Raw genomic sequence first — 27,521 nt, forward strand, 5'->3', positions numbered from 1 at the left:
ATATCTGGTTAAGTGCACGGTCCTATATGTGGCTAGCCTGGGTATACCCATACTGCCTTGCACGCTCGATTTAATTTCGAACTGTAACACAGTCTGGCAACGAAATCTGTTTCTTAGCCCTGGTTTAGGGATCCAATCACAGAACGGGAAGGGACGACAAGACAATGACGCGTACTACTCAACATATGGAAGCTTGTGGTTTTGTAGTTTTCTTACGGATCCAACATGGCTGCAGCAGACGCAAAACTATGTTTCGATCTAGCTGTAGACAGCGATTTAAATAGTCTAGAGCGAAAGTTAATTTTAAAAGAAAAACAACGTTTGACTTAAAACTCCTGTTTCACCACGAAAAAGGATGTTTTAGCCTTGCTTCCGACAGGATTTGGCCAAAGCCTAATCTACAAACTAGCCCCGCTACCGCTCGCTGCTGTAACGCCGGTGATCTCACTACGAGCCGGGGGACAGCGGAGCCGCCGAGAGACCCACAGCAGCTTATCTATTGCCCATAAAATCAGTGGATGTGTGAGGCTGAATGACATGAGGGGGGATAAGGCGTAAAAATAAATATTCTTGCAGAAAGTGAGAACTGGAGAAGCAAAGCAGCAAGCAACACACTCTCTCTCTCTCTCTCTCTCTCTCTCACACACACCAACACTGCCGGTAGACTGTGAGCAGCCAGAGCCAGAACATGCTGCAGAAAAACGTTGCAGAAGCAGAATTGAGCATTTTAGTCTCAAAGTAGAGATGAGCTAGTCTGGCTACGTAAACATCAATTTCTGTTGCTCTACATACGTCATCTGGTATAACTGATACGACTGGCTAAGAGCTACGTACAGACGCTGTTGATAGACATTCGTAGCGCCCAATAAACGGCTCTGGGGGATCGTAAACCACGCCTCCTCTACGGAGAAATGAATGGCTGGTTTCCAGACTAATCTCATTTGTGATTAGTCTGGCGTTAATATGTGGCCCTTGTGGTCGATAAAAAATTGTGGCCACCTCCAGCATTTAAGTTGCCCATCCCTGGCATATGGGGAAAATCAGTTAAAATGATCCCTATCTTTCCAAAATGAAAGCGCTGGTAACATATTAACAATATGAGTGGGGTCATAACAAGGACTTTTCATTTTGATGCTGATACTTTTGTACTTAAGTTTTGAATGCAGGACTTTTACTTGTAATGGAGTAATTTCAGTGTGGTATTAGTACTTTTACTTAAGTAAGGGATCTGAAGACTTTTTCTACCACTGTTCCCCAAACATTAACAGTCAATACGTTGATCTTTCATTTATACTGTTGCCATACTGCTGCTCACATCTTCTGGTTCCATTTTCCTATGTCCAAAACATGTCAGCTTGTGTTCAGTCAGGTTAGCTGGTGCAACTTTATACATCTAAATTAATAAGATAAATGACTTAAATTTAAATGATATGATAAAAATGATAAAGATAAATGACTTAAATTTAACTTTATCTAACTTTCTTTCATTTCAGCAGCACCTTCTTTAATGTTTATGGTTTCCCATCTACTACAGTATCTAAAATGGGAACCAAAAACTTTTTCAAAAAAATAGTTAAATGACAAAAACACACATTTACTGAAACTACTTTTATTTTTGTGTACACAGTAAAAACAGTATTAACAGTCAACATTTCCAAACAAGCTGACAATTAGAAGAATAAGTGGTTATAGCTGTAAAGATCATTTCAGAAAATATAATCTGTTATTAAAGTGTGGCACAAAATAGTACAGCGTTCAGTCCGTGTGATACTTTTGTGTTTTGGTTTTTACCAACAAAATAATTTAAACTTTTTAACCACAACTCTGATATGGTGTAATACTGTAGTTTTTGCATTAAAAGCATTGTTTCAACCATTTTTTGTCATTGATTTGTGATGACACATTAATATGGATTCCTTTTGAATTTCTTCTATTTTCATTGAGTTTTCTATGGCACACAACTGATTAAAGTATACATTAAAACACAAATAGTAAAAATCAAATGTGGAAGCAGAAATTTCTAAATGAAACAGCTTCTCCGCTATTGCCTGATAATATTTATTGCTGATTACTGACGAGGTGGTATGAAGTAACTCATTCATCCATAAAATGTTACAACTAAGAATAAGAGCAGTAATAAAAGCTCAGCTGAACACAGTCCAAATGCAGCAATTCTGCAGCATTCTACGTATAATACATTAAATGGCACCTGAAATCTAACATTTCCACCAGCCTTAAGTGAAAAAGCTGAAGCTCTGCATATAAAACAATCCGTCATTCAAGCAAAGTGTTTTCAAAGTGCAGTTTGACCCTGCCGGTAAGAAAAAAACTATAAAAACTTCTACCAGTTTTGTTTGGTATTTGGAAGGAAACAATATGCACTTGAGAGTAGATAAGTTGCTATGACAAGGTTTCACAAATATGTGAAAACTACAAATTCAGTAACAGTGATTCTTTAAAAAAAAAAAAAAGGCACAACTGCAGCGTTTCTTCATATTGAACCTTCATGAGTTTTGAGATGTATTGGCACAAATAATTGGAAAAACAAAAAAGTCTGTTTGGTGTATTCAGCACCAATAGTGTCAGTCAGGCCTCCAACAATAGCATCAAAGAAGCATATTTTGAAATGATAATAAACTGGATTACATTATAATGTGGCGGTTAGTTAATGTAAGCAGTTATGCAGGGCAAAAATACAATAAAAACACATAAATTCAGTACTGTGAATCATTGTCATGGCTGATAAAGGTGCTGCCCATTATAGCGCTAGAACACAACTGTGAAGCTCTAACTCAATATCTTCTTCATTCAAACATTTCTACATTAACATTTACAAAAAAACGAGATGGACTTCTTATTTTACAAAAATGAAAATATCCAAAATATACAGCGTTTTGTCTGATATTCATTCCCATCGCACACTAGGAGGAATATAATCAGCTCAACACACCTCTTACTGTATATATACAAAAATATACTCTGAAAGGTTGCTCAGGTGTGGTGCTGATGATGTTCGCAGATGTCCCTCTAAATACAGTGAAAAACAATAATGAGCTGTGAAAATGTTGCGTAACATTTAGTTAAGGATGCAAATGAAACGTAGTAATACTGAATTGATTTAAGGCCTTCACAAGGAGGAGACTTGGCGTGTGTTTAGCTTCTGCCCCCTTTCTTTAATAATGTTTAATAGAGTCTAAGAAAGCCCCTGAGAGTGACGTCTAAAAAAACTCACAGTTTATGAACTTCACTACCCTGGTCCCTTATCACCATCTATCCTCTGTTTTATAGTCGTCAGTGGCTAAAAATCTAAAGGCACAAACAGAGAATGAGGCAAGGCCACAGCACTGAAATCAAATTTATCCCACAGATGAGGATTACAGGGTGTTTTTTGTTTGTTTAGCTCTCCATCTCTACTTATTAGAGAGCCGCAGCTTTCAGCAACTGATTTAACCAAACAGCAAAATGTTGAGCTTGACACACAGTTTTTTCTGAATGAATGTCAAACTGTTTCTGGGAATACAGCGTGCTAGAAATGGACTTTTGGTAGTTTTTCACGGCTAAAATTAAGTACATACAGTACGGTATGCTTGAGACTAAAGACATGTTCCTGTCCATTGCCCTTCCCACCCCAAAGTTTTACAATCATAAAGGAGATATTGACAATTTTCTCTCTCTCCTGAAAACCCAAATCCCTATTTTTTATTCTGAGGGTTGTCCACGCACTAAACCCCCTTCTGACCATTCCCTTCCTCCTCAAACTTGTGGGTCGCCTTTAGGTGTCAAATCAATATAGGTTCCATTTTGAGGATCTTCTTTCTCCTTGTCACTCACTGGAGAGTAAGAAGTGTCGTCTTCGGTCGAGGTCTGTAGTGGGGGATTGAGGACAGAAAAAATTAATTAAAAACTCACTTTCTATAGTTATACATGTAATAAAAAAAGAATGTCTTCTTATTAGAATATATATATTATATTAAAAAGGGACTTTTTTACATTATTACTTGTTAATGTGTTAAAACCAGACAATACGTTTACTGTACAGCACCAGAATTACAGAATTATTTCAGAAGGGAACGCCATATTGACAATGAGATTAAATAAGCATTTGGACAACAAGGTGAGCCGTTGTATAATTTTAAATTTAAATTATGAGTTATTATCTCTCAGTTCATTTTTCATTTCTAATTGGTGCAGACTAAAGTATTATTAAATACTTCAATTTTATGTAACTTTTTACTTCTATTCCACTACATTTTAGATGTAAATTTGTTCTTTTTACTCCACTTCATATTAGGTGCCAGCTTTAGTTACTTAGAAGTTTTTAGTTACTGAAACCTATTGAGTAGTTAAACATAAGCCAAAATAAAAAATTAAAATTAAATTAAATGTAAAACGCTGCATAATGAGTACTTTTATTTTTGATAATTTAGGTACATTTTGATGCTGATACTTGTTCTTTTACTTAAGTAAATTTTTAACTTATACTTGTAGTGGAGTAATTTCACAGTGTGTTTTTAGTACTTTTACTCAAGTAAGGGATCTGAATACTCTCATAAACTCAAACTGTTTAATCTCGTACACTTGACCTAACAAAATTTTAAAAAGGACTTAATGAAATAAAGCAAACACAACACAGAAAAACAAATAGAGCAGCAAAATAACCCAAAAGACTTACAGCATAGAGAGGCTTGGTAAACACAGTGCGCTTAACTTCATTCTGCACAGAGATAAACACATGCACAGAGCAATTAGTGTGTGATTAAGCAACTGAATTAATTACTGAAAAAAATTAACACTTTTTGGGACAAAGCAAGCAAACGGCAAGCTGTTAGATTAAAATCAGGTTAAAAAAGTGTTGTAATACCTCCTGTTTGCGGGCCCGGACCAGAAGGATGATCAAGACTGCGAGCATGATGCCGCCCAGTCCCACAATGAAGAGCGGGAAGTTGGGCACTACCTTGACAATCAGCAGCAGCTTGTGAACTCTCGCTGCAGACGCATCATCAATCACCACGCTCTGCGGATCAAAAGACAGCAAAGAGCCATTATGGAAATTTGCATATTGCTTGTGACTGGTTAATCATCTTACTAACCATACTTTTTTAGTGATTTAGTCCTGATTTGTGTTGTCCAATGTCTTATATGTGGTGATTTCCATATTTCTGGCATAAAGCAAGTCCTAGTTATTGCTATTCAAATACAAGATATTATATATGAGGACGTCAAAAAACTTTTTTGAGCCATGTCTGAACTGATGTGTGTTTTAGCCACATGCTAAAGAAGCATGTTTTCAGAAACTAGAAGATGTAACCTTTCAATTATGGCTTCACATATAACGTAATACACTGTTCATCATTGAAAGAAACTGTAAAAACAACAAAACTTTAGTTCTTTCTGAAGATGACCTTGAATGGATGAATATATTAAAGCTTCTGTTAGAAAAAGTAACCAAAATGAAATGTCTCATTTAAAATGTTGCCAAAAATGAACAGTTTATAATAACTAGATCTTGTTAAACACATTCAATTCTGCTCCTCAGCGACACTGTGAAGCCATTAATTGATTTTGCAGAGATGAACGGTCACGTGACAAATATTCATTGAAAATCAGACAGCACTGCAGGCTGTTTACACAGAGCGGAGAGGACAGGACAGGACAGGACAGGACAGGAGAGGTTGCAAGTATAGTTTTTTTTATGATGTATGTCAAATTCGTCAAGAAAAACAGGAAAAACATGAATGATTTCTTTAATGATCCTCACCTCATTGAGGAACATGACAGGAAAGATTGTGTCGTTCAAGAGTCTCGTTTTCCTGTTGTGGACAGGATGAAAGGAGTGTGAGCCAATCATACACAGCACAGACACACACACACATCTGTTTTATAGAATAAAAGTGTTTGGATGCAGATACTCACGGGAATCCAGAGATTCTGTTCATCAGGATGTTTATCTGTGCTCTCTTGTTAGCACGAACAATCACTCCAGTAATCTGCAAGCAATACAATAAAATAAAATAATACATTAAATGTAAAGTATAGCTTTATATAATCTGAACAGACAGCAAAGTGGAATATTTGACTCTGGATTACGAGGGGGCTGCTGTTCTTCTTCTGTACTACCACAAGGTGGCGTAGCAGTATGCCTAAATGCAGCCTTTTAACACGGTTCAATGCACTCCATGGTGGACTGAAATGTGCAGCCAACAAACATGAGTCACAGCATGAATGTGACTAATTTTAACTGCAAGTACTATGTGCACTTGAGGGTGTTGAACTGTGGCCTGGTGGCTCACCGGGTTAAGGTCCAGGAACGTTTGGTGGTGCTCTCTTTGAGGGGACATTCCTTCAATGGCATCCACATATTTAGACTCTCCCAGGTAGAAATGAGGAAAGGAGGCGACCACTGGGGCACCTATGTGAGGAGAAGCGAGGATTCAGGGGAGAAAGAAGGAAGGAAGAAAGTGTTAAGCTTAAAAAAAAGCAACTAATAATTATGTATTCCTCCGCTGAAAAATAAACGAGTCACAACAAAAGAAGTTCTTCTTTTGCAGCTTTATTAAAACGACTAAATCTCAAGAATGAGAAATTGTGTGCTTCGTCCTCTGTGACCAAGTTGCCCTATCTCTAATTCGGGCTTAATGAGACTTGAAGTAATTCTGACAAGAGGTACTTGATCTCTCTATAATATATTATATGTATGGTTTTATTCACTAATTTTCCACATTCAAACATTAATTGATTGAAGTATTTTTTATATCAACATACACATCAGCACACAGCAAACAAGCAATCTTAAGATGACTTCGTGTTTCTTGAAGGAGTCAGTTAAAGGAGAATATCAGCCTTTATTTAATTATTACGCTCATTTGTGCATCAAGGACATCTAAAGTCAGCTCAGAATAGTTGCTCTGTAAAAGGAACCTGTAGAACAAGTATGTAGTATTTATAATGTTTCCTTCTTCATCGAAATAATGTATCTGTGTATGAGTATGTTGTATAGAAGCAGCATCATATAAAATAAGTAAATAAATGACTCAATTTATAAATAAATATGCCATTACATTTGACAAAAATATCAAAATGTAGGCATTAATTAATTAATTGCTAAAATGTGATATAAATTGATATATCTGCTTACTTATGTATTAATTTCCCTTTTTATACACTTTTATTTATTGTTACATTTTTATTTAATTATCTTTTTTATATATTTTTAATTTGTAAATATATTCATTCATTTTTAAATGTATTTATTTATATATTTTTCCCCTTTGCATATCCACCAAATTCTTTTTACAAAACACATTTATTTATGTATTGTTTTCTTTATACATTCCTTTGTGTATATTTCTTCCATTATGCAAATGAGATGGCTGAGATTTGGTTGTTATGGTATCAACAGTGTGACCTTATTTATAGTCTATGGGTGTGACATAAAAGCCTTGAGTTTGTTATCTAGTAGTAGCACAGAAAAACAACATCCTCATCACATTTCCTTCAGTTTGATGTTAGGAAAAGGAAAATAGCAAAACATTTAGGAAGAGTACTCATGAGGGTGATGATAAAATCTGGCCTCCATCATAAGTTATTTAAGGTCAATCCGCGAAAGAAAATAAACAAAAGGTACATAAATGGACCCCAACCCTCCTTCCATGATAAATTAGTGTCTGTATGTGATATCTGGATAAAGAATCATGTCACTCCTGTGAAGTTCCTTCCTCATATTGTCAACAGGAGACACTGAGTCCCTGCAATAATATGGTCTTGGTCATAGATAAGAAAAAAAGCAGTCAACATTTCTGGTTAGGTCCCACCTGTCCAACGGTGGACAAAGTCATTCTCTCTACATCTCAGCAGCAACAACAAAGTCAAACAGTGGTTCACTTAAAGGTCCTGATGAAGTGGGGCAAAGGTAACAGTTTTCCTGCACTTGTGTTTGGCAACACACGCTAGACAAAAACACTGGACACCCAGTCACCTGAGAGGCTGTTCCCGGGACAACCCACAAGGTCACTGTAGCACGAACACACACACACACACACACACACACACACCTGTATGAGTGTTATTATGAGCACCACTTAATCACTGTGGTCAACCATCTGCACACTCATTAAATCCTCCTCACCTCAGTAGAACAAAATGCCTGTTGCTGACTACTCTAAATTTGTACCATGATCTCAAAGCACTATGATTTGTTTTATTGCGTAACTTTAATGTGGATGTCAGCCATTACCAGTGGTGGAATGTAACTAAGTACATTTACTCAAGTACTGTACTTAAGTACAATTTTAAGGTACTTGTACTTTACTTGAGTATTTCTATTTTATGTTACTTAATTCTTCTACCTCACTACATTTTAGAGGCAAATATTGAACTTTCGAACCACTACATTTAGCTGCCAACTTCAGTTACTTTTCAGGTCGAGATTTCACATAAAAAATGTGATAAATTTAAAACGATTACGCGTGTTTATAAAATAAACGACATGACAGTATAGTAAGTAGTTAAAATCAAACCTGCCTGGACAAAAGTAAAATGCTACATTAAAAATAATAATATATTACTTTTGATACTTTAGGTACAATTTGATGCTGATACTTTTGTACTTTTACTAGTACTTAGTACTAGTACTTTATTAGTACTTTCACTGAAGTAAGGCATTTGAATACTTTTTCCAGCACTTACTTTCAATTTGTCTTAGTACGTTACGAACAACATGGCAAGTAAATAACATTATGTGTTTCTTCTTTGTCAACAGTATTAATTTTTTCTGCAATAGACCATGTGCTTATACTGTATCAAATCAATCTGCATTAAAATGTATTCACATTGACATTTCAGTAATGTAACTTTGACACAAAGAAAAAGAAGGCACTTGTTCGCTTGTGTTTGAATAACAAAAGTCTCATTTGCATGTTGTTACTAAAATGAATAGAAAGAAACACATGCCTCAAGCGTATTACAACTAAAACATTGGACGTTATTTATAGTAAATGTGTGTGAAATCTGGTATTGTTCTTTCTTTCTAATTAACTTCTTCTAATATTAAAGAAAAAAGGACAATCAGTGAACACAGGCACGAAGGTAGCGCCTGGTCATGTTCAAGGCCAGCATCAGGTGACAGAGCTTACCGCCCCCTCTGCTCCTGAGCCAGTCATGGTCAGATGGCACCCGAGGTGTGGAGAGGGCTGAGAGAGCTGTGTCACATGGGTCATTTAGAGGGTATTAGTGCTGGTGATAGTAGGAAGGAAAATAAAAGGAGGACTTGACCGATATAAGAATAAAAAAAAAGAAGTGGGCTGAGTAGAAAGAACAGGGTATGTGTTTACCAGAAAGGTCCAGTCAGAGTGTAAGTTCAGGGGCTTTCTGTAGGTCATACATCTAATTAAAATAGCGGGAGAGAAAAAAGTTGTGGGCGCACAACATGGTACTATGAGAACGGCATGTGAAAGTGCAAAGCGAGAGTGAGAAAATACGCTGCACAAGCTGACATTTACCTTTCCGACAGGGGCTGACTTTAAGAAGGCCAGTTCCCAGGCACTCCTCTGGGGTGATGCAGAATCCCTCGTTGGCTGGGTTCTCCCATTTGCTGGCCAGAACAGCGCGCGGTGGTGTGAATCGGTAAGCTGGGATTCCTTTCACCTCCACGTCTTTCTCAAACTCCATGTGGATAGACCTGGAGAGGAAGGAAATAACATTACAAAACATAATGAAATTAAATCATCTTTTTCTCTGTTTATCACTGTCTTATCATTTTAACATTTTTACATCTTTTTATCACTGTACAACACTTTACAGCCTGAATATTAGCATTCTCTCCTGAAGCTTGAGTGGGCAGCTTTCTGGAAAAGGCATTAGTCACTAATTTCAGTCATCAAGATGCAATTATATGGCAGTAATTCAATGAGAATTATCTTCTTTTCTTTTCTTTATTTAGAAAATTTTGGCCTTATAAAGCACTTTGAGATGACAAACTGTGATTATAGGCTACACAAACATAAACTTAGATAAGCCATGACCGTGAGCTTTTGGCTATTGCTAGCAGGAGGCTTAAATATATAATATACATATACATTACATTATTATTTTATACATTGACACTTTTTATACTTGCCTATCCCTGAGTGAAACGTTGTTATAATATCAAGGTAGCATTTCAACAGTAAAATGAAGAAAGTCCCCTGAGAAAGTAGACTTTTTTCCAGTTTTCTTTCGCAATCACAGTGTTCTCATTGGCATACGCGCATTGTCAAAGTCTGTATACAAATAATTGGTCAATAGGAACACCCTCTCACTGAAATAACCTGTGATTGGCCAAAGTCTCCCATCAGGAAGTAGATTTTCTAAAGCTTGAAAACAAAACCAAGTGGATGTGCTGAAGTCAAGTTTTCTCTCACACCAACAACTTGTTATTAAACTCTTAATGTACCATGTGCAACTGTTTGAAAATCTATGCATAAAACAGGAATACACAAGAAATATTATAAATATAGGGGCTGGTTGAGACACATGGTTACAACAAATGCTGTATGTCTATTAAAACATCATTACATTTCTTAAAAGTTTCTTTGCTGTAAAGAATAAATAAATCAAAATGAGAAAGAAGCACAAACCTCCACCAAAATCATACCCTATAAAACAATTCTAATAAAGGCGAATAACTATTTGTGCATTTGTCCCGTGATTTGAAATACTCCAAAATATATTGGGCTCTTCCTTGACCCCATGCTACACCATTCCATTTCATGAAATCCTGCTGACAAACAAAGAAGCTGAGCCGTAAACACAGCATGCTCAGCGGGGGCAATAAGTTCTGCTGGTGTTGGCTGCTGCTCCACATGGCTTGTCAACCATTTAGTTCGCTGATTTTACCTGTCTGTTGGGAACTGAGACACCTGTGCACACACACACACACAAACACACACATACACACACACACACACACACACACACACACACACACACACACACACACACACACGCGCGCGCGCGACCTGAAACTCACTTCTCCTGGAATTACTGTCAATTTCAAGAGAGAAGCCGGATGATTTATATTGACTTCCCCATTATGCTGTTATGCTGTTGGGAGTACTTCTTTCATTCGAAACATGAAGTGGAAATAATGCAGTATTGTGGTGTTGATCTTCTCTTTGAACTGGGGGTGGAGAAATGTCATATTATCATTAATTATATTTTGATATTTGTTGTGTTTTTACAGTTTCTGAGAGAATCACGTTACTGTGCGCAGTTCATCCCTGCTCTATGTATCTGCAGCTCTGTTCTTTCTAGGGAATCCTGACGATTCTCAGTGAGAACAAAGGAGTCCATACAGTTTCTGCCAACTGGCCGGGAGGATGCGGCCCATCGCTACTCAGCCCACCAATCGTGCAACAATACTGTACAGACCTTTCCCTTGACCTTTGTGAGAGAAGCCAAGAAAAAAGCCTTATGTGTTTCCTCACCAGAACAGGACTGTGAGAGCCTCTGCCTTGTACTGTGGGACATGAGAGACTGTTACAATGGGAATAATTTCAAATAAACTAAGCTTGTATCTAAATCCCTTCAATGTGTGGGGGCCAAAACTTGATGGGATGATGTGAGATACTCCTATTAGATTCGTAAAAACATTTAAACAGAATATAACAAGGAAAGACAGGGACTGTAGGTAGTGTTTTAGTGAAAATGTACATTGATGATGAAAAATGTACAAATGTACATTTTTTATCATGATTATGTTACAATTTCACTTAAGTTTGTAATGTAGCAGAGTCAAAGCAGTCTTTGTTGCTGTCATGATGGAAATAAGGTGTATTAACAGCAAGAACCCGAACATCAACTGGTGGGTTTACCAAGAATCTTTCTTTAAAAAAAATAAAATAATAATTTAATAATTGCCAAAATAACATTATTTATCATTGAAAGAAACTGTAATTTCTTATTACCAATCTGAATTAAGTATTTTGGTGCTTCTGAGAAGTTCTACGGACTATTTGATTGGTAGATATCCTCACAAAAAATCCCATGATCATTTCGTTTCATTTTTCAATGATAATGGAATTTCGCAAAAACAATATTTTCCCACAATACCTTGAATCCTATTGCAAATGCAATCACTTCAAATAATCATTATCATGTATTTTTTCTTATTTGTGCAGCCCTATTCTACCTACATTATACTGCACAAAAGACATATTGAGTTTGCTCTTCTTTAGCCATGATTGTGCAGAACTTAATGCAGGGAGTGAAATGTGACAGGAGCAAAACAGACTAGAGACACAGTTAAGTGTCTCTAGTCTGTGTCATGCTTCTGCTTTTTTTTTTTTTTTTTTGCATATCCAGGGCCCTGTGTTTATTTAAATGTATCTTTTGTTTTGGTTCACTTCTGTTTTGTTTTGTGAATATCTGGAAAACTGTCGGATGTTATGACAGATTCTATTCAAAATCAAATCTGACCTTCTAAATAGAGGATCATAGCCAGAGGAAAGATTAATGCATGGCAAAAGGCGAGTTGGTATTTGAACAATGACATCTGTCTGCAATTCGTCAAAATCTTGAGGTTTTTGTGGTTCAGCTGTCAGTTACTGGACCAAAGGGTCACTACCCTGTCAGGTCACAGATGGGAATTCAAGCACTTTTTTTATCCTGTAGATCAGTCCCAGATGTCGCTTAACTAAACATGTGTTCTACCACAAAGTGGAGCTGAGCTACTCTAACAGGGGCTTAAGGCTGAAAACATTTGGGCCAAACCAGCTGTGTGAAAGGTTAATACATATGGCCTAATGAAACATTTCCTCTTTAAATTAATAAAGTACAGGAAACAGGGAGGGAGCCTTCCCTTTAGTCACAATAACTCGGCCGTGGTGAAGCCACCAGGCAACTACTAAGTAGGGTAAAGTGTAAACATTTGGGAGAGGGGTTTTTGACACAAGTCCAATCAGAGTCAAAGGTACAACCACGCCATTACTCCAAGAGATTCTTTCCACGGTCAATCAAAAGGGTTTGCAGCAGCTTGTGTTTTTTTAGGTCAAGGTTCTTTTCTAAATTGGAAGCTCTCATCAGCAGGGGTGCAGATTGATCAGTGAGCCAGCATTAAGACATGGTATCTATTAAACTACAAACCACAAGGAACTACTCAGAGAATTTCTCGCAGGCATTTCAGAGAAACAAGACAAAAAAATGTCCAGCTGCAAACAGCCCATTTTCCATGGAAATAATAATTAGCTCGTTTTTTAGTTGGTCAAGCATAGAAACTTTTGTTTCCCATGATGAAAGTTTTTTTTATCTCTAAGTGTTTTCATTCTCACTCCCACGATTTGCCTTCCTCAGACACCTTCTATTCCCATCACACTGCAGACCAACATTCCTCTTGTATGTCTTTCCATAATGTTTCCTGGAAATTGTCATGTTGAGTCCTTCAAAAAGCACACACAGTATAGGCAGTAAAGCCTTGGTAAAGAACCAGAAGTCCCCTGTTGTGCTGTTTGTGAGCGATCAGGATGTTATGTTAACAATCCATGGGATCCCAGGCCTGTTAACATTATTTCCATAGCAGATATGAAAGCCTGCGTCCTGCCGTGAGCTCAGTCCAACATTTTCAGGCCAGGTCATGTACCAGAAAATAGATATCACTCTATCACCACACCATGCAAATGATCTTATATGGGACAGATGAGGGAATGCAAATCCCTGCTGCAGTCAGATTACTCTACTGATGAAATAGAACTAACATGTGATTACCTTTGTTCTTGAATACTGCCCTCATATCTAACTGAAAACAAGAGCAAAGCCGTTTTCATGAATAAACTATGGACAATGTCCCCAGCAGCCCTTTGCCCGTAGGCAGGATATGACCCGGATTACACCACGATCACATAAGAAGTTCGGGATTTCGTCATAAACAACCGAGTCTCTTGCTGTTCCATGAATCTGACTGTTTTGGCATCGGCCCTTACCAACAGAAGTTCAAGCATCAATAGACATTTTCGTTTGCGTTTTGATGTAAAGGACCTTTTTATTCTTCATGCTTCACAGACGTTTTTGTTGTTTTCAGTTTCACACCAGTGCCAAGATAGAAACATCATCAATACTGTCCACTCGCTCACTGTCAGTTCTCCAGACAACAACCGGCTCAATCTGACATGACTTTTTACAAGGGATCTGTCAGGGTAAAAGTCTGTTCAATGTCCAGTGCTACAAATTCAGACAATTACATTCTCACGTACAGCTCTTCCAAGTAATATCTAAAAAAAATCATAGTTGCAGTGGCTTAACCCTTTGGGGTCAGTGATCACACCGGCATGATCAAATCACATGACTCCTTCATGACTTCACAACGTAAAAGCAAAGCAAGTAAACTGACCTGAAACTCCATGCCAGTTTTTGCTTGATGATATAAGGCCAAGTAAAACCAGAGATAAGGTCAAATATATTTAGCATAACAATATAAAGCTAGATGTTATCCTCATTTTACCTTTTATATGCTATATTTGCCACCTGGGGCCACCTGTCCAGGGTGCAACCCGCCTCCCGCCCAATGTTAGCTGGGATCGGCTCCAGCCCCCCGCGACCCCGAGTGCGGATAAGCGGTTAGAGATAATGAATCAATCAATTTGCAACCTTTGTTCACATTTGCAACATTTCAAATTTTTTGTTGGGCATGATTGTTTTTTGCAAGAAAAAAAACATCATTTTGAAAATCAGTTTTTTTTTTGGTTCAAAATAATGATCCAGTAAGTCAAAGTGAAAAAATAATTACCGGGTCCTAAAGGTGAAGTTGTGCTGAAAAAAATGATACCAACAAGGCATGGTAAACATTTTTTTAAGTGGTGTATACAGGCAGAAAACTCAAAAGGGTTAAGAGTCTTTAAATATGCTGTGGACAATGCTGATCTGTGAGGCTATATATAAGCTGCCACAATGCCACAGAATGAAACAATCTGTCATTAACAGCCATTTCACACAGTGGTTCACAGTGTAGCCCACATAACAAAGCATAATAGCCATGGCAAAGTGTGGTGATTTACATATCTTTAAAAGAAGCCACATGGGCTGCAGGATGGCTGTGATGGTAAGCAGTACCTGCAGAGGTCTGGAGTGAAGATGTAAATGCGCTCATTCTTGTCCAACAGGGGATGGAAAGCACTTCCATCTGATCCATTGATGCTGTTGCTTTGGTTAGTCGACCAGAAGGTCAGCTGGCTGCAAGACATTGTTGTCACAAAAATGAGCATTTAAAAATATTTGATCAAGAGTACATTTAATTTAATGTTCATACAGAGGGTATGTCTTTGGACAATGATTGGATGGAGAAATGCATGTTGCCTGCAAAGCAGACTGAGGCAGCATGCACATACAAAAGCTCTAGATTTATTTAATGTAGACCAAAACAGAATAAAAACAATATTTCTGTTCCTTTTGGCTGGATATGCTGTTTTCAAAAGCCTGACTCTTAATGTCAACACCATTATCATCTCCATCTTAATAACAGTAAACTACAACAGCATGTTTTGATGATCAAACGTGTTTTTATCTGAAAGTCACAGTTGAAAAGAGTTTCCCTGGAGTAAGAAGCGTAATTAGAGACTGCATACTGAGGCAATAAAATGGGATAAGAAAGTTCACTAAGAAGCCATTAAAGCATTCAGGGTATCTGGATGTCCTGTCCTGTGCTCTGCACTGTGTGCAACAGCCCAGACTAACAGGCAAACAGACATAGCCTGCCAGCATGCACTCATTATTGGCAAGAAGCCGAATATTTGAGAAACCTTGTGAAATCCAAAGGTTACCCCAGAAGTTTCATTACAGCGGATGAAGACAGAGAGGGAGTGTGTGTTTGTATGAGGCTGCAACAGAGCTACCTTTGGCCTTTCCACGTTTCGACGCGGCCATAATCCATGTAGTTCTGCTGCCCAGTGTGGTAGATGAATTCTCCATCATTAGACCCGTTTTTCTAAACAGATCCAAAGATTTAAGTCATTAAAATGTGTTCATGTTTTCAAAAGCACTCAAATGTCTTTGTAAGAAGGTTCCCTTCTTCCTCTTCAAATGCTCAGATTCCCAACATTTCTTGCAGCAATCACTGTAATCAAGCTCAGTCAGTCAGACACAGGGTGGAACCATTAATTAGTTTGTTTAATTGTAAATCTAATCAATGCCATATTAAATTAAATAGGTTTTCTAAACAAGGTTTATGTGCTTGTCCGGGCAGTGTGTAATAATCATAATGATATTTTTGCGATTTGCCCTTTGTGGTCATTGGCAAGGTGGGCTGAAGAGAAGCGGATGACTGGTATTCTCTTCCTCTTTCTATGTAAGACTGCAGTCACACTTACCCAATAACAAAGACGTGTGTGTGTGTATGTGGTTGACCCCAGTTGGCTTTCAAACGACCTACAAACGCCTATCTGATGTCTGTCTGCCACATCCTGCACTGCCCACCAATCGCCTCAGGAGGATGGTCACTCCGCTGTGACGGCAGCCTGACAGGCGCTGTCGGCTATTAAGGGTGGGGAAGAATAGAATTCCTCCTCAGGGAAATAACTTACGGATAAATGCTGGTGGCATTCAGTTCAGTTCATTTATTTTCTTGTTCCGATCAGAGACCAGGTTTTAGTGAAAAATGTCCCTCTTTTGTTTACAAGTGTGGGGGCATTGGTTAAGTCTAATTAGGGTGGGGCCAGTGGGAGTATACATGTATATAGCCACTTAGCTATTACCTGTAGGAGCGTAGTTGTCAGCAGCTTGCTGTAAAGCCCCTTTTTTTCTTCGCTTTATTTTCTCTTTGCTAATTTTCCAAGAACTTTAGTTCTTCTTCTCTGTTCTAGTGTGATTTTTGGTTAATAAAACCACAACTTTTTTTGCATGGACTTCTGCTTCCTGAGCCATTCTGCCATTCTGCCAGTCAGCATCTTTTTTTCTGCTCACCTCCAGAGCCAGAGAGCCACACTAAAATCCCTTGTTTATGTAGAATGACTAACAGTACTGCTCCAGTCTTATAATAGAAAATAAATGCTGGAGTGATTTTCAAAGTGACTGGATCTCATGTGGAAATTAACTTATCAGCTTTTATTATTTGTAGAGCTGTACATGCCTTGTACATGAGGCCGAAGACCTTCTCCACATCAGGATTGGTGGGAGCGATACGTGCTAGCAGAGCATCTTCATAGCCCCACAGCAATTCATCTACTGTGCGAGTAGTGAAGAGGCCGCTCCCAATAGAGTTCATCCAGATGGACACCATGGACGATTTCCAGAAGCTACCTTTCACCTTGTTCATCACAGCCTTAAGAAGGAAGTAGGGGTGGGGTAGAGTAGAGAAGAGTTGGAAAAGAAACCAGGATGAGGTGGTCAGCATTGAGGAAACGATAAGCAAAGTAACAGGTCACACACTCCACTTTCCCCTACATTTGGATTTCAACTTTCCTCTACTTGTATGAGTTCAGTTCATGACTCACCCAAGCAGGGATGTTGACAGTGGTGATGCGATCCACAGCTGGGTCTCCCACAGACTTCTCTCTCAGGAACACGAAGCTTTTTGTGTTGTATGCAGACACCTTTTCTCCATCATCCACCATGCTCACATTGTCCTTATACCTGTACTCCCTGGAACAGGTAAAACAGTAAAGCACAAAATTATCTCTTTGTTTTTTTATAATTCTCACTTTGCTTCCTCTAACTCTGGATACAAATACACACCTCAGACTCAAAAGTGTTGCTGTTGTTGTTACATACATTAAGGTTAACATTACACATACATTTCGTCACAAGACGGTTTGCTTTCAGCACCATGTCAGTTTGAGATTAGGTAACTGGAGCAGGTTAATAGGATAATTTTGACATGCACTGTGGATGGTTTTGGTAATTCAGCAGTGAACCTTGATATTTATTTAAGGATTTTAGTGGGTGCATTAGAGGGCATTCAAAATTACCACATCCAGATCTACACAAAGTTTCCGATTAGGACTCACAAGACAGACTGCATAGGATATAAAAAAACATACTGTATATATCACCAATTTTTAAACGCTTTTATAATAATTTCTATAAAATGAGAGTGACTTAATAGACAGGAGAGGAAGTAGAGAAGCAGAAGCTGCAGTCTTTTGTCAGGTCACACTGGTGCTGAGCAAATACCGGTCACATTTCAACAGCACTGCAGGAAGAAGGCTAGTTAAAAAAAAATTCTACTTTCCAAAACTTTTTTTTAGCCCTTAGATTTTTTTTGTGTGCAGTGAGGCTCATGAGTAAGTCCAAATTTGAAGACAAGAGAATATATAGTACATGAATCACCAATGAACTTAATAAATATAAACAGTAACATATTTGGGGTTTGTATAGATTTTGTATCAATGCTATCACACTGTGTAGGAACATATGTTTGACATGGCCTTTTTAAATTGATTTTACAGTCAACACAGAGTAAAACTAATAAATAATGTTCAGCAGTATTTTGTGGTGGACCTATGTGCAAGCCTGCAAGCAGAGATAACCTCCTACTTATACAACATCATCAAATATTTGACGACATGTCTGGGTGGCAACCTGTGCACTTCTGTATGCACTGATGTGCTCTTGTGTCCTACCTGTACGTGTAGGGTCCGATCTGCTTGACCTCTGGCTTGGCTCCTTCAAGGAACTCAGCCTCATTGGTCACATTGAAGAAAAAGAACTCCATGTAGACAGGAGGGGGAGGTTTTTTCCATGAATCAAACACACGGCTGCCCTCTACCAAGACGATCTCCTGTTGAGACATTAAGTACATATCTCAGTTTATATATGGACGAAACAGTGGTGGAACAGGTATTCAGATCCCTTACTCAAATAAAAGTACTAATACCACCCTGCAGAGTTACTCCACTACAAGTAAAGGTCCTGCATTCAAAACTCGCTTAGGCAAAAGTACATGGGTGGGTCGGGTGGGATGGGTTTTATGGGCCCATCAGGAAAGCGTAATTGCAATTTGCTGCTTCTCCAGCACAAAAACAAGAGTGTTCAGGGGTGTAACCAGGACATACAATTACTGAGGTCAAGAGACTCAGAGCAGGGTGGCGTGAAGATTGGTTGCTGAGTTAACGTCTTTTTATAAAAAATGGGGTGTGAAAATCAGTGGTGGAAGAAGTATTCAAATCTATTACTTAAGTAAAAGTACAAAAGCACACTGTGGAATAACTTCGCTACAAGTAAAAGTTCTGCATTAAAAATATTACTTAAGTGAAAGTATTCGTTATGCAGAAAGGACCAACTCAGATTGTTTAATATATTCCAATTATATAATTTTTACTGATGCATTTATGTTCAAAGCGCTTTAATTTTGTGAAGATAGCACTCATTTAAACTATTAAATATCCTGTAATGAGGTTTAATGAAAAAAAAAAAAAGTCTAATCACTTTGAACTGATCATGTTTGAATGTTAAATCGACCTGAAAAGTAACTAAATCTATCAGCTGAATGTAGTGGAGTCAAAAGAACAATTTGACATTTTTTATACTTCACTACATGTGACAATGTAGTGAAGTATAAAGTTACATAAAATGGAAATACTCAAGCAAAGTACACGTACCTCAAAATTGTACTAAACTACAATACTTGAGTAAATGTACTTACATTCTACCACAAAATTAACTCACATGCATAAATACAGTTGCGGAAAGAAAAAATTCTGATTCAAATTCATGCAGAATCCCTAACTACACATACTGCTTGATTTGAAAAGTGTCTTTTGCTTTCAACTGATAATGCATTTGCTGCAAAAAGTTTTACAACACATGACCTTCTGGACAATCTGTCCACAGTAAAAACAACCCAGAGAAGAAAAACATCCTTGGGGGGTCGGGGAGGGAAGCTTCAGTCTGAGCGTCAGACAACAGCACTGGCTGCACACATGAATGGTATTAGGGGAGACCCTACCACAGCTCCATTGTCAGCGGTTGCCAATGGGGACACATCATGTGATGCAGAGAGCTGATTGCCCCCTTGTTGCGCAGGACTGCGACCTTAATGATCTGAGCTACATTCCTCAGCACTGGGCCTTATGTGGTCTTGGAATCGCAGGACAGGCAGAAACTTTTACTATCCTGTTTCATTACACAGTGTGAGAGAAAATTCTCACAGCAGATGTCATTGCCTCTGGACGAGGATAACCTGATTCACTGCAGGAATCTTTTGAGGGAAACACAGGGAGAGAGAGGAGAAGAAGAAGGAAAGGGGGCAAGAGGATTAGTATTTCTTTTGACAACACATCAAGAGGAAATCTCACTTTGGCCTAATTGTGTCAGCTTTGTATTAAAGTTAAAAGCAGTATTTCAGTATGAAATAAGCCCAGAAACAGCTGAACACTCCAACGAGTCCCATTATTTCAGGGGAGAACAGGCCCCCTCCTCCTTTGGGGTCCCTTCTACTTGTTCAGAGACAAAAGTTTAGCTGAGTAGCCAAGCACAATAAAGCTGTCACCTTAGATTGAGGAAGGGAGAGCATGGTCCTTCTATGTCGTCCTTTCATGCTTCGAACAATCAATATGGTGACCCTCCCAGCATGCTACATAAAATACAGCATGGAAAACAGGAACAGAGCAACTCTCTTATCTCAGTACTCACCACCGCTACTCTTACACCACTCCCTATTTGAAAACACATGTAGCAGGTGAATACACAATTGCCCATACTGCTACAGCTTTGATGTTGAGGCAAATACATAGACGTGAATAACACTTGGCGCAGCGAGAGGCTATTCATTAATCCTCCAGCCCTGGTGTTTAAGCTTTGCATACTCTCAATGGGTTTGTCTCAGTATACCAAACAAAGCTCTACCAGCTGAACTGAAGTCTAGCCCTGCTGTTACTGAACTCATCAAAGTTATATTAAGGTCAATTCAGTTTGACATTGATCATGGTCAACCTTGAGAAGTTTGGCCATCGACTGATACACCAAGTGGCTATAGTGGCAGAAAACTGGTTTGCACTCAATCAAAGAAAGGCAGATTGATTACTGTAAAGAACATCAATTACACTCATTGTGTAAAGATGTGTTTTTCTTATTTGTCTTCTGTGAATGTTTACTTATGCTCTATCAATCTGGCACACAGGATAGAGACTCTGGGGATAACCCTTCCGTTGGGTATGTCTCTCATTAGTCATTTTTTACTCCCCTTTGGCTGTCTCTGCTATCTTTTTTTCTAGGGGCACCGCCTTCATACAAACAAGACACCGTGCTGTGAACATAGGTCTGTAAGACTAAAGCTGTATGGATGGCAATATCAGTCTGTTGGTCCACCAAGTTGGCTTAGGCTAAAATATTTCAACAACTGTTAGATGAGGCATGAAATTTGGCACAGACACTCCTGGAACATCAGATGTAATCGTCTGACTTTTCCTCCAGTGCAACCAGCTGGTTTATATTTTTGCCTTTTACTGAAATTTCTTAACAGCCATTGAATTGATTGTTGTGAAATTTGACACGGATACGCATGGCACCCAGGATGTGAATCTTAAAAACTCTGGTTACCAAGTCCCTTTTTATCTAGCACCATCATCATCATCAAATACTTCAGCTTATGACTAAACACTTTAAAACTAATGACATCCCTATCGGCATTAGCTATACTTTGTGTTTAGTGCTTATTAGCAAAAGTGTAATCTTAGATGCAAATGTTAAACATTATACCTGCCTAACATCAGCATGTTAGCATGCATTCAACTCAGAGCATCACCATGACAGCCATGAAGACTTTTAGTCTTGTTATTAAAGGGGAACACCCCCTAAATGAAAAGTTCCAATGAGTATTTGTGAACATGAGCCACTCTCTCAAAACCAAAAACCAGAGAAGATAGTCTTATCTTGGTATCAGAAGCTGCTCCATTGACTGTCAATGGGAGACTGTGTTTGTGGACCAACAATGTGAATGTGTGTTTTCTTTCTTTTTTATAAACGAATTAGAATTATTCTGTTGTTTTGTTTTCTTGTCTAAAACAGAAAATGTACTTATGTACCTAGAACAATCCCCTGGGTACTCTCAGTGCCATCTATAACATCTTTCCCAATTCATTGTCTATGGAGCAGTTCCAGACTTTATATGTTACCACATCACAAGTTTGAGTTTGAGTTTTAGCACTCTAGTTTTGGGATTTGGAAGAGTGTTATTCACTGCTATGGTGGACTGTATTAGAAAATTGGAGTACTGTAAAAAGAAAAAAAAGGGTGTAGTTTGAGTTGAAGTGAGTTAAGAAGTGTGTGGTCTTGGTCCAGAGCCAGATATCATTCCATTTACTGGACATGACCATCATACATTTTGATAAGATTCTGCCAGAGCATGATACCAAATTATTGAGATGATGCCCTGACTTCTGACTTTTTGTTCAGCACAGCCATGTCGAAACCCTCCTTGATTAATGCTGTCCACACTCCACAGCACATAAATCTTGTAAGGATAGTCATGCTTCCAGGGTAAAGCTCAATGAATATAGCTAAATTATTTGTATGTTTTGTCAGTGTTAATACTTTTTGTCTAAGTACAAAATAAAAAACATTAAAAATGTTTGTGTCAAAGCTAAAACTCTGAAGGAAAGTCAGCAGACTACTATCAAGGGTCGGCAGCCGCTTTGTCTAGTCTATGTGAAATTACCAAATTCCTATTCAGGGACAAGTAATTTTTCACCATCACCTCATCAGCAGGTCATTGCATACTGACCCTGCTTGACTCACATGGAAGCTGAGGAGCTGCTCAACCAGCCAGTTTCCCAATAAATCTAACAGTGTGAAAGAGGCTTAGCACACAAAGAGAGTCTACTGCTGGGAGAGTATCTGTGGAATGAAATCCTTCACACTGGTGCAACTGGGGTAAGGACGTAACTTGATACAGCTGAAATATATCATACTGCCATGCCAGCAGATAACCATGTGTGTCTGCATTTGAGCGCTGTGCATGTGGCCAACACCCACGCATATATTTTACTGAGTTGCATTCTTTTATAGATGTCTGCCTGTTTGTGTAATTAGTTTTCTCGAGAGGCACAACTACTTTTGCAAAATCAATAGCTGGGTAATGCATCCTGTTTTTCTGTCTCTGCATGTGTACAATTATGTAAGAATCAATAAGACGGCTGATGAAACCCAAAGATTTGAAAACACGAGAAGCAGCATTCATATTTGAAGATTCAACACATTGCAGCTGAGTCAAAATGCCTTAAACATGAAAAAAGAAAAACAGGTCTTACTTGTCTCGGAATTTCATTCTGGGGTCATTAATGTGGCCACTGCAGCAACCAGAAATGTCACACCTCACTTTATGTTTGGTTAACCGTGGCTTAATCAATCAACTGTTGTTTGTCTGAAAAGTCAGCATGTATTATTACAGGGTAAATAGGATGTTACAATTTAGGTTGTTTTTTTAAGTTGTTTTTAAGACTTAATATAATAGTTGGGCTCTTACAAAAAAAGATAGTATGCATTGTTTTGCCTAGATTATACCCTGGCTACGAAAAAAAAGGATTTTTAATTTGATGATGAAAAAAAGTGTCAGTATGAATGGTTTTGATGCAAAATGTGTTGCATTTCACACCACCTGTGTTTAAAAACAACTTAACTCACCCACCAATCTTCACACTGCCCTGCCCAGAGTCTCTTGACCTCAGTCATTTTATGTCCTGGTTACACCCCTGAACACTCTTGTTTTGTGCTGGAGAGGCAGCAAATTGCACTTTCCGGATGGGTCTGTCACAATATCTTCACAAACCACAACATGAAAAGCTATTAACTTAGCCTAAACACTTGCAGAGCCCCGCCAGACTACTTTGAGGACACAGTATATTTTACCACAGTAGGTGCCCTAAAGTAAATATTGGACATGTAAATGTGGTTGTTAAACAGTCTGAACAGACAGTAATGATTTATTTTATCAATGACTCCAACAACTTGTAAGTCACATGGCACTTCCTGTTGTAGAGCATTGGAATCATTTCTTTATGTCCTGCAGCCATTTGCCTTAGAAACCAAAGGCTTAATTTCTGAAATTTTCTTTAAATGTTACAATTTTCAGCATTCCGATCAACTCCCAGCACTAGACAGCTTTGAGAGTATGTGCCCCGACCTCTAAAGTCAATACTAAACCTCTCTGATAAAAGTCATCTGATACCTGTTATGATGAAGCAGGTTTGATAAGAAAATAAGGATGAAGGTGTGCCATATGATAACACTGAATGTGGGCCAATGTGGCTGCACTGTTATCAAAGTAAAGTGAACCTTCTGGGAAGGTTTTTGACTTGACTACTGACTAACAATCTGAAATACTAGAAATCTAAGAGGTCTCTGGACTTAATAATGAAAGGTATGGAGCACATTACTGTAATTGTAAATATATAAAAAAAAATAAAAGAATGTTTACTGGTGTGAGTGTTTGTATTTGTGGTCCACTGACTTTACCTCTGGGATTGAAGATCAAATATCTGAGAACTGTTTAAACTACAGAGCTGAGTTGAACGAAAGGGAGTGTTAAGTACATGATGAATATTGATGTTCACTTAAGTTTAAACATCGATTTCCTATCAGCTTTAAATATCAGTGACGATTCACATAAACCAAACAACATGATGCAATGATAAAGCTGAAGAAAAAGTTCATTTTAATATCTTCAAACTTTCCATTATTCTTTCCATAAATACTTAGTCCGGGCAGATGGTCTAAGTTCTCTTATATCTTGCAGGACATACTTCAGTTTAAACTGACGCTGTCATCTCTAATAACTGTGTTATTTCATAGATGTCAGGAATCTCTCTGAGTGAAGCTCAGTGTGAATCAACCAACTTTGGTGTGTAATATGTGACCAGCTTAATAACTCTTCTGCACTGATTTGCTCTCAGCAGCAGATTCACCTTTTTTTGTGACATGAAACGCCAAGACCAAGAGCAAGCAATACTGACCCAGTCCTTACTTATTCTGAGCTGTGGAATTTCCCTTTGAACCATCCCGTCATAATGACAAGTATTGAAGGCAGAAACATCATACATCATTAAGATAGCTGGGAAAAGTCTTTCAACACAGTGCATGCTAATGGAAAAGGAACTTAATTTAACTATGGGGAATAGAAAGTGCTGATTGCACAGTGCTCGCTACTGAATGCATGACGGTTTGAGCTGCTCCTTAGAGCCACTCCTTCTGGGAGACAACTCAAAACCCATAACTGTCTTTTTTAAAGGAATACTTCAATCCAAAAATGATCATTTGGATATCAATTACTCACCTCGTTTTTCGTTTTCTAACCCAAAAACAAAGGAAATTGTTGAGGAATAGAAGTAAGTGGGGGCCACGTTTAACAATAAACTATATCAGATAATCGATAAACAGTTTACAAACTCTCACACAACTTGTATATTCAAAGTAGTACTAAAACTGTTTTATGCAAGTGTTTTAAATAGTAAGATTGTAGCAAGCATGCATGTGTTTGGGAAGTAGTGAGCACCCAACTGGAATGATGAAACTTGAAATATACTGCAACAGCTGTGTGAGATTTGTTATTGTTAAACGTTGCCCCCATATACTTCCATTAATAAAGAATTTTCTGTGTTTTGGGGATTCTTTGTTCACCCCGGAGGCATGTGAGAAAATCAATGTATCCTTCAAGCATTTAAGTTAACAGAGGGTGAGTCATTGATATGCAAAAGATCATTTCGGGGGTTAAGTATTCCTTTAACACTGAACTCCAATGGTAACAGCAATCATGACATCTCCTGATACATGATAAATAAAACAAACAGCAGCAGGTTGCATACTAAAGTTCAAAATGCTGCCAAACTTCAATAAAAGTTTGAACATTTTAAACCACAATTCAGTGAATTTCTGTGCTCAGTTACTGGTGTGCCCTCATTAATATGTAAATCTAATGACTGTAAGTGGTGTGTACTAAGGACAAGGCGTGACAGACATTATCACAATGTTTATTAACATTCAAAATAGACTCTCTACTTGTACTAGCAGTGTATTCAAAGGCAAAAACCCATGAACTCATGACATAATCACACTTTTAATACATTTCAGAAGATCAGAGTGTGTATTTTACCTTTTGAGGCGGTTTTGCACCGTCTTCAATAATTCAAGGTTACACAGGGTGAGCAATTGATATGCAACAGATCATTTGGGACTTTAACACTGAACTCCAATGGTAATAGCAACCATGACTTTTCATGATGCACGATAAATAAAACAAACAGCAGCAGGTTGCAAGCTAAAGTTCAAAATTCTGCCAAACTTTCTTAAAAAAAAAATACACATTTCAAATCAGTTCATTTTTGGTGTAATCTGTAATCTATTGACTCCTAATTGTTTGCACTAAAGATAAGGCGTAAATATAGACAATGTTTTCTATTATTCTCAATGGACTCTCTACTTCTGCCAGTAAATTCAAAAGCAAAAGTCAATGAACTCGTAAAATAATCACGTGTTTCATACAACTGTGTGTGTGTGTGTGTGTGTGTGTGTTTGTTTGTTTTTTTACCTTTTTGAGGCGGTTATGCATCAACGTGTGGAAAACTTGACCCACAACTAAGCCAATCCCAACGACCAGCAGGGTGGCGCAGATGATCCCGACCGCATAAATCGCGCAGGATCTTCGGGTCATGTTTGCAGGTGCTCGCACACACAGCGACACTCTTGATGGATGGATGGATGGATGGAGACGTTAGTGTTCCGTTAGGTTGAGTCAGCCTTCCGACACAACTCTTCGAAAGTTTTGCTGCAATAGACTGAGACACAGGCGCTCAAACCTTTCCTTCCCCGCTGCTTTTCTTCTTCCTTTTGTTGGTAAAGTTGAAGCAACAGGGTCGCTTTCTGCTCGCCGAGTAACGGTTGGAGATGTTTCCTCGTTACAGAAAGCTGTTTGCTCGTTGTTAATAATGAAGCGGCTTATCTGCCACGAGGTGCTCTGAGTCAGAGTTAAAGGACTGGCGATCTGAAGACGCACTCAATAAATAAAGAAAAGATCTGCCACGGAGTATTTGTAGCGGGCTGTAAAGTCTCTCACTCCCTCTTGCACGAGGAGAGCGCTGATTGGCCCTGGCAGTTTGTGCCCCTCGCGGGGTGATGAGTGTGCGCGTGAGTGTCTGCGCCGTAAACACGCACCGCCTGCAGCAGCACAGGCTGCAAGGACGACCAGTGAATCATGAGAGAGAGAGAGAGAGAGAGAGAGAGAGAGAGAGAGAGAGAGAGAGCTCTAAACTTTACAGCTCTGTTAATGCAGAGCTCTGACTCTCTTATACTACCATGATAATACGGTGTTATGATAATACTATAGTGTAACTGACAGGTGAGCAGCCTACAGGAAGTCATGAAGACAATATCAGAGGTTACAATAATTATTAAATAATGATTATTGAAACCACTTGTGGTGTCATGAGTTGATTCTATAGCCATTTTTCAGAAGTATATGTTTTTTCAATTTTTGGACATACGATCATGTAGTGCGTCACTCATAAAGTTGAAATAAAATATGTTTTTATCTCTTCCCATGAAATGATTGTGACAATGTGATTTATTCTTGA

At 38.3% G+C, this 27,521-nt stretch overlaps 1 protein-coding gene across 2 annotated transcripts; it reads right to left on the reverse strand.

The window, feature by feature from the left end:
• Positions 1 to 1,593: 1,593 nt before the first annotated feature.
• LOC131992246 (lysosome membrane protein 2-like) lies at positions 1,594 to 26,975 on the reverse strand. Of its 2 annotated transcripts, XM_059357746.1 has the most exons (13): positions 26,480 to 26,975; positions 18,582 to 18,739; positions 17,454 to 17,601; positions 17,090 to 17,281; positions 15,858 to 15,949; positions 15,079 to 15,198; positions 9,498 to 9,676; positions 6,291 to 6,409; positions 5,914 to 5,987; positions 5,759 to 5,810; positions 4,862 to 5,014; positions 4,673 to 4,714; positions 1,594 to 3,864 (listed from the first exon to the last, which is right to left on the reverse strand). In XM_059357746.1, the coding sequence occupies exons 1-13, from the start codon at positions 26,600 to 26,602 to the stop codon at positions 3,754 to 3,756; spliced, it is 1,563 nt and encodes a 520-aa protein (XP_059213729.1). In that variant the 5' UTR covers positions 26,603 to 26,975; the 3' UTR covers positions 1,594 to 3,753. The 2 variants fall into 2 exon arrangements, with proteins under 2 accessions (XP_059213729.1, XP_059213730.1); XM_059357747.1 differs by lacking the exon at positions 4,673 to 4,714 and having other exon boundaries at positions 26,480 to 26,974.
• Between the last annotated feature and the right edge of the window lie 546 nt (positions 26,976 to 27,521).

This window comes from Centropristis striata, chromosome 19, assembly GCF_030273125.1.
Source record: "Centropristis striata isolate RG_2023a ecotype Rhode Island chromosome 19, C.striata_1.0, whole genome shotgun sequence".
Taxonomy (NCBI): domain Eukaryota; kingdom Metazoa; phylum Chordata; class Actinopteri; order Perciformes; family Serranidae; genus Centropristis; species Centropristis striata.

Bases quoted from the DNA above. Each gene is read 5' to 3' on its own strand.
- LOC131992246 (XM_059357746.1), bottom strand. From the start codon at position 26,602: ATGACCCGAAGATCCTGCGCGATTTATGCGGTCGGGATCATCTGCGCC. The intron at 17,282-17,453 runs GTGAGTCATGAA...TTCCTTCTTAAG, and splicing joins CTGTCAACATCCCTGCTTGG to GCTGTGATGAACAAGGTGAA. The intron at 5,988-6,290 runs GTGAGCCACCAG...TATTGCTTGCAG, and splicing joins CGTTCCTGGACCTTAACCCG to ATTACTGGAGTGATTGTTCG.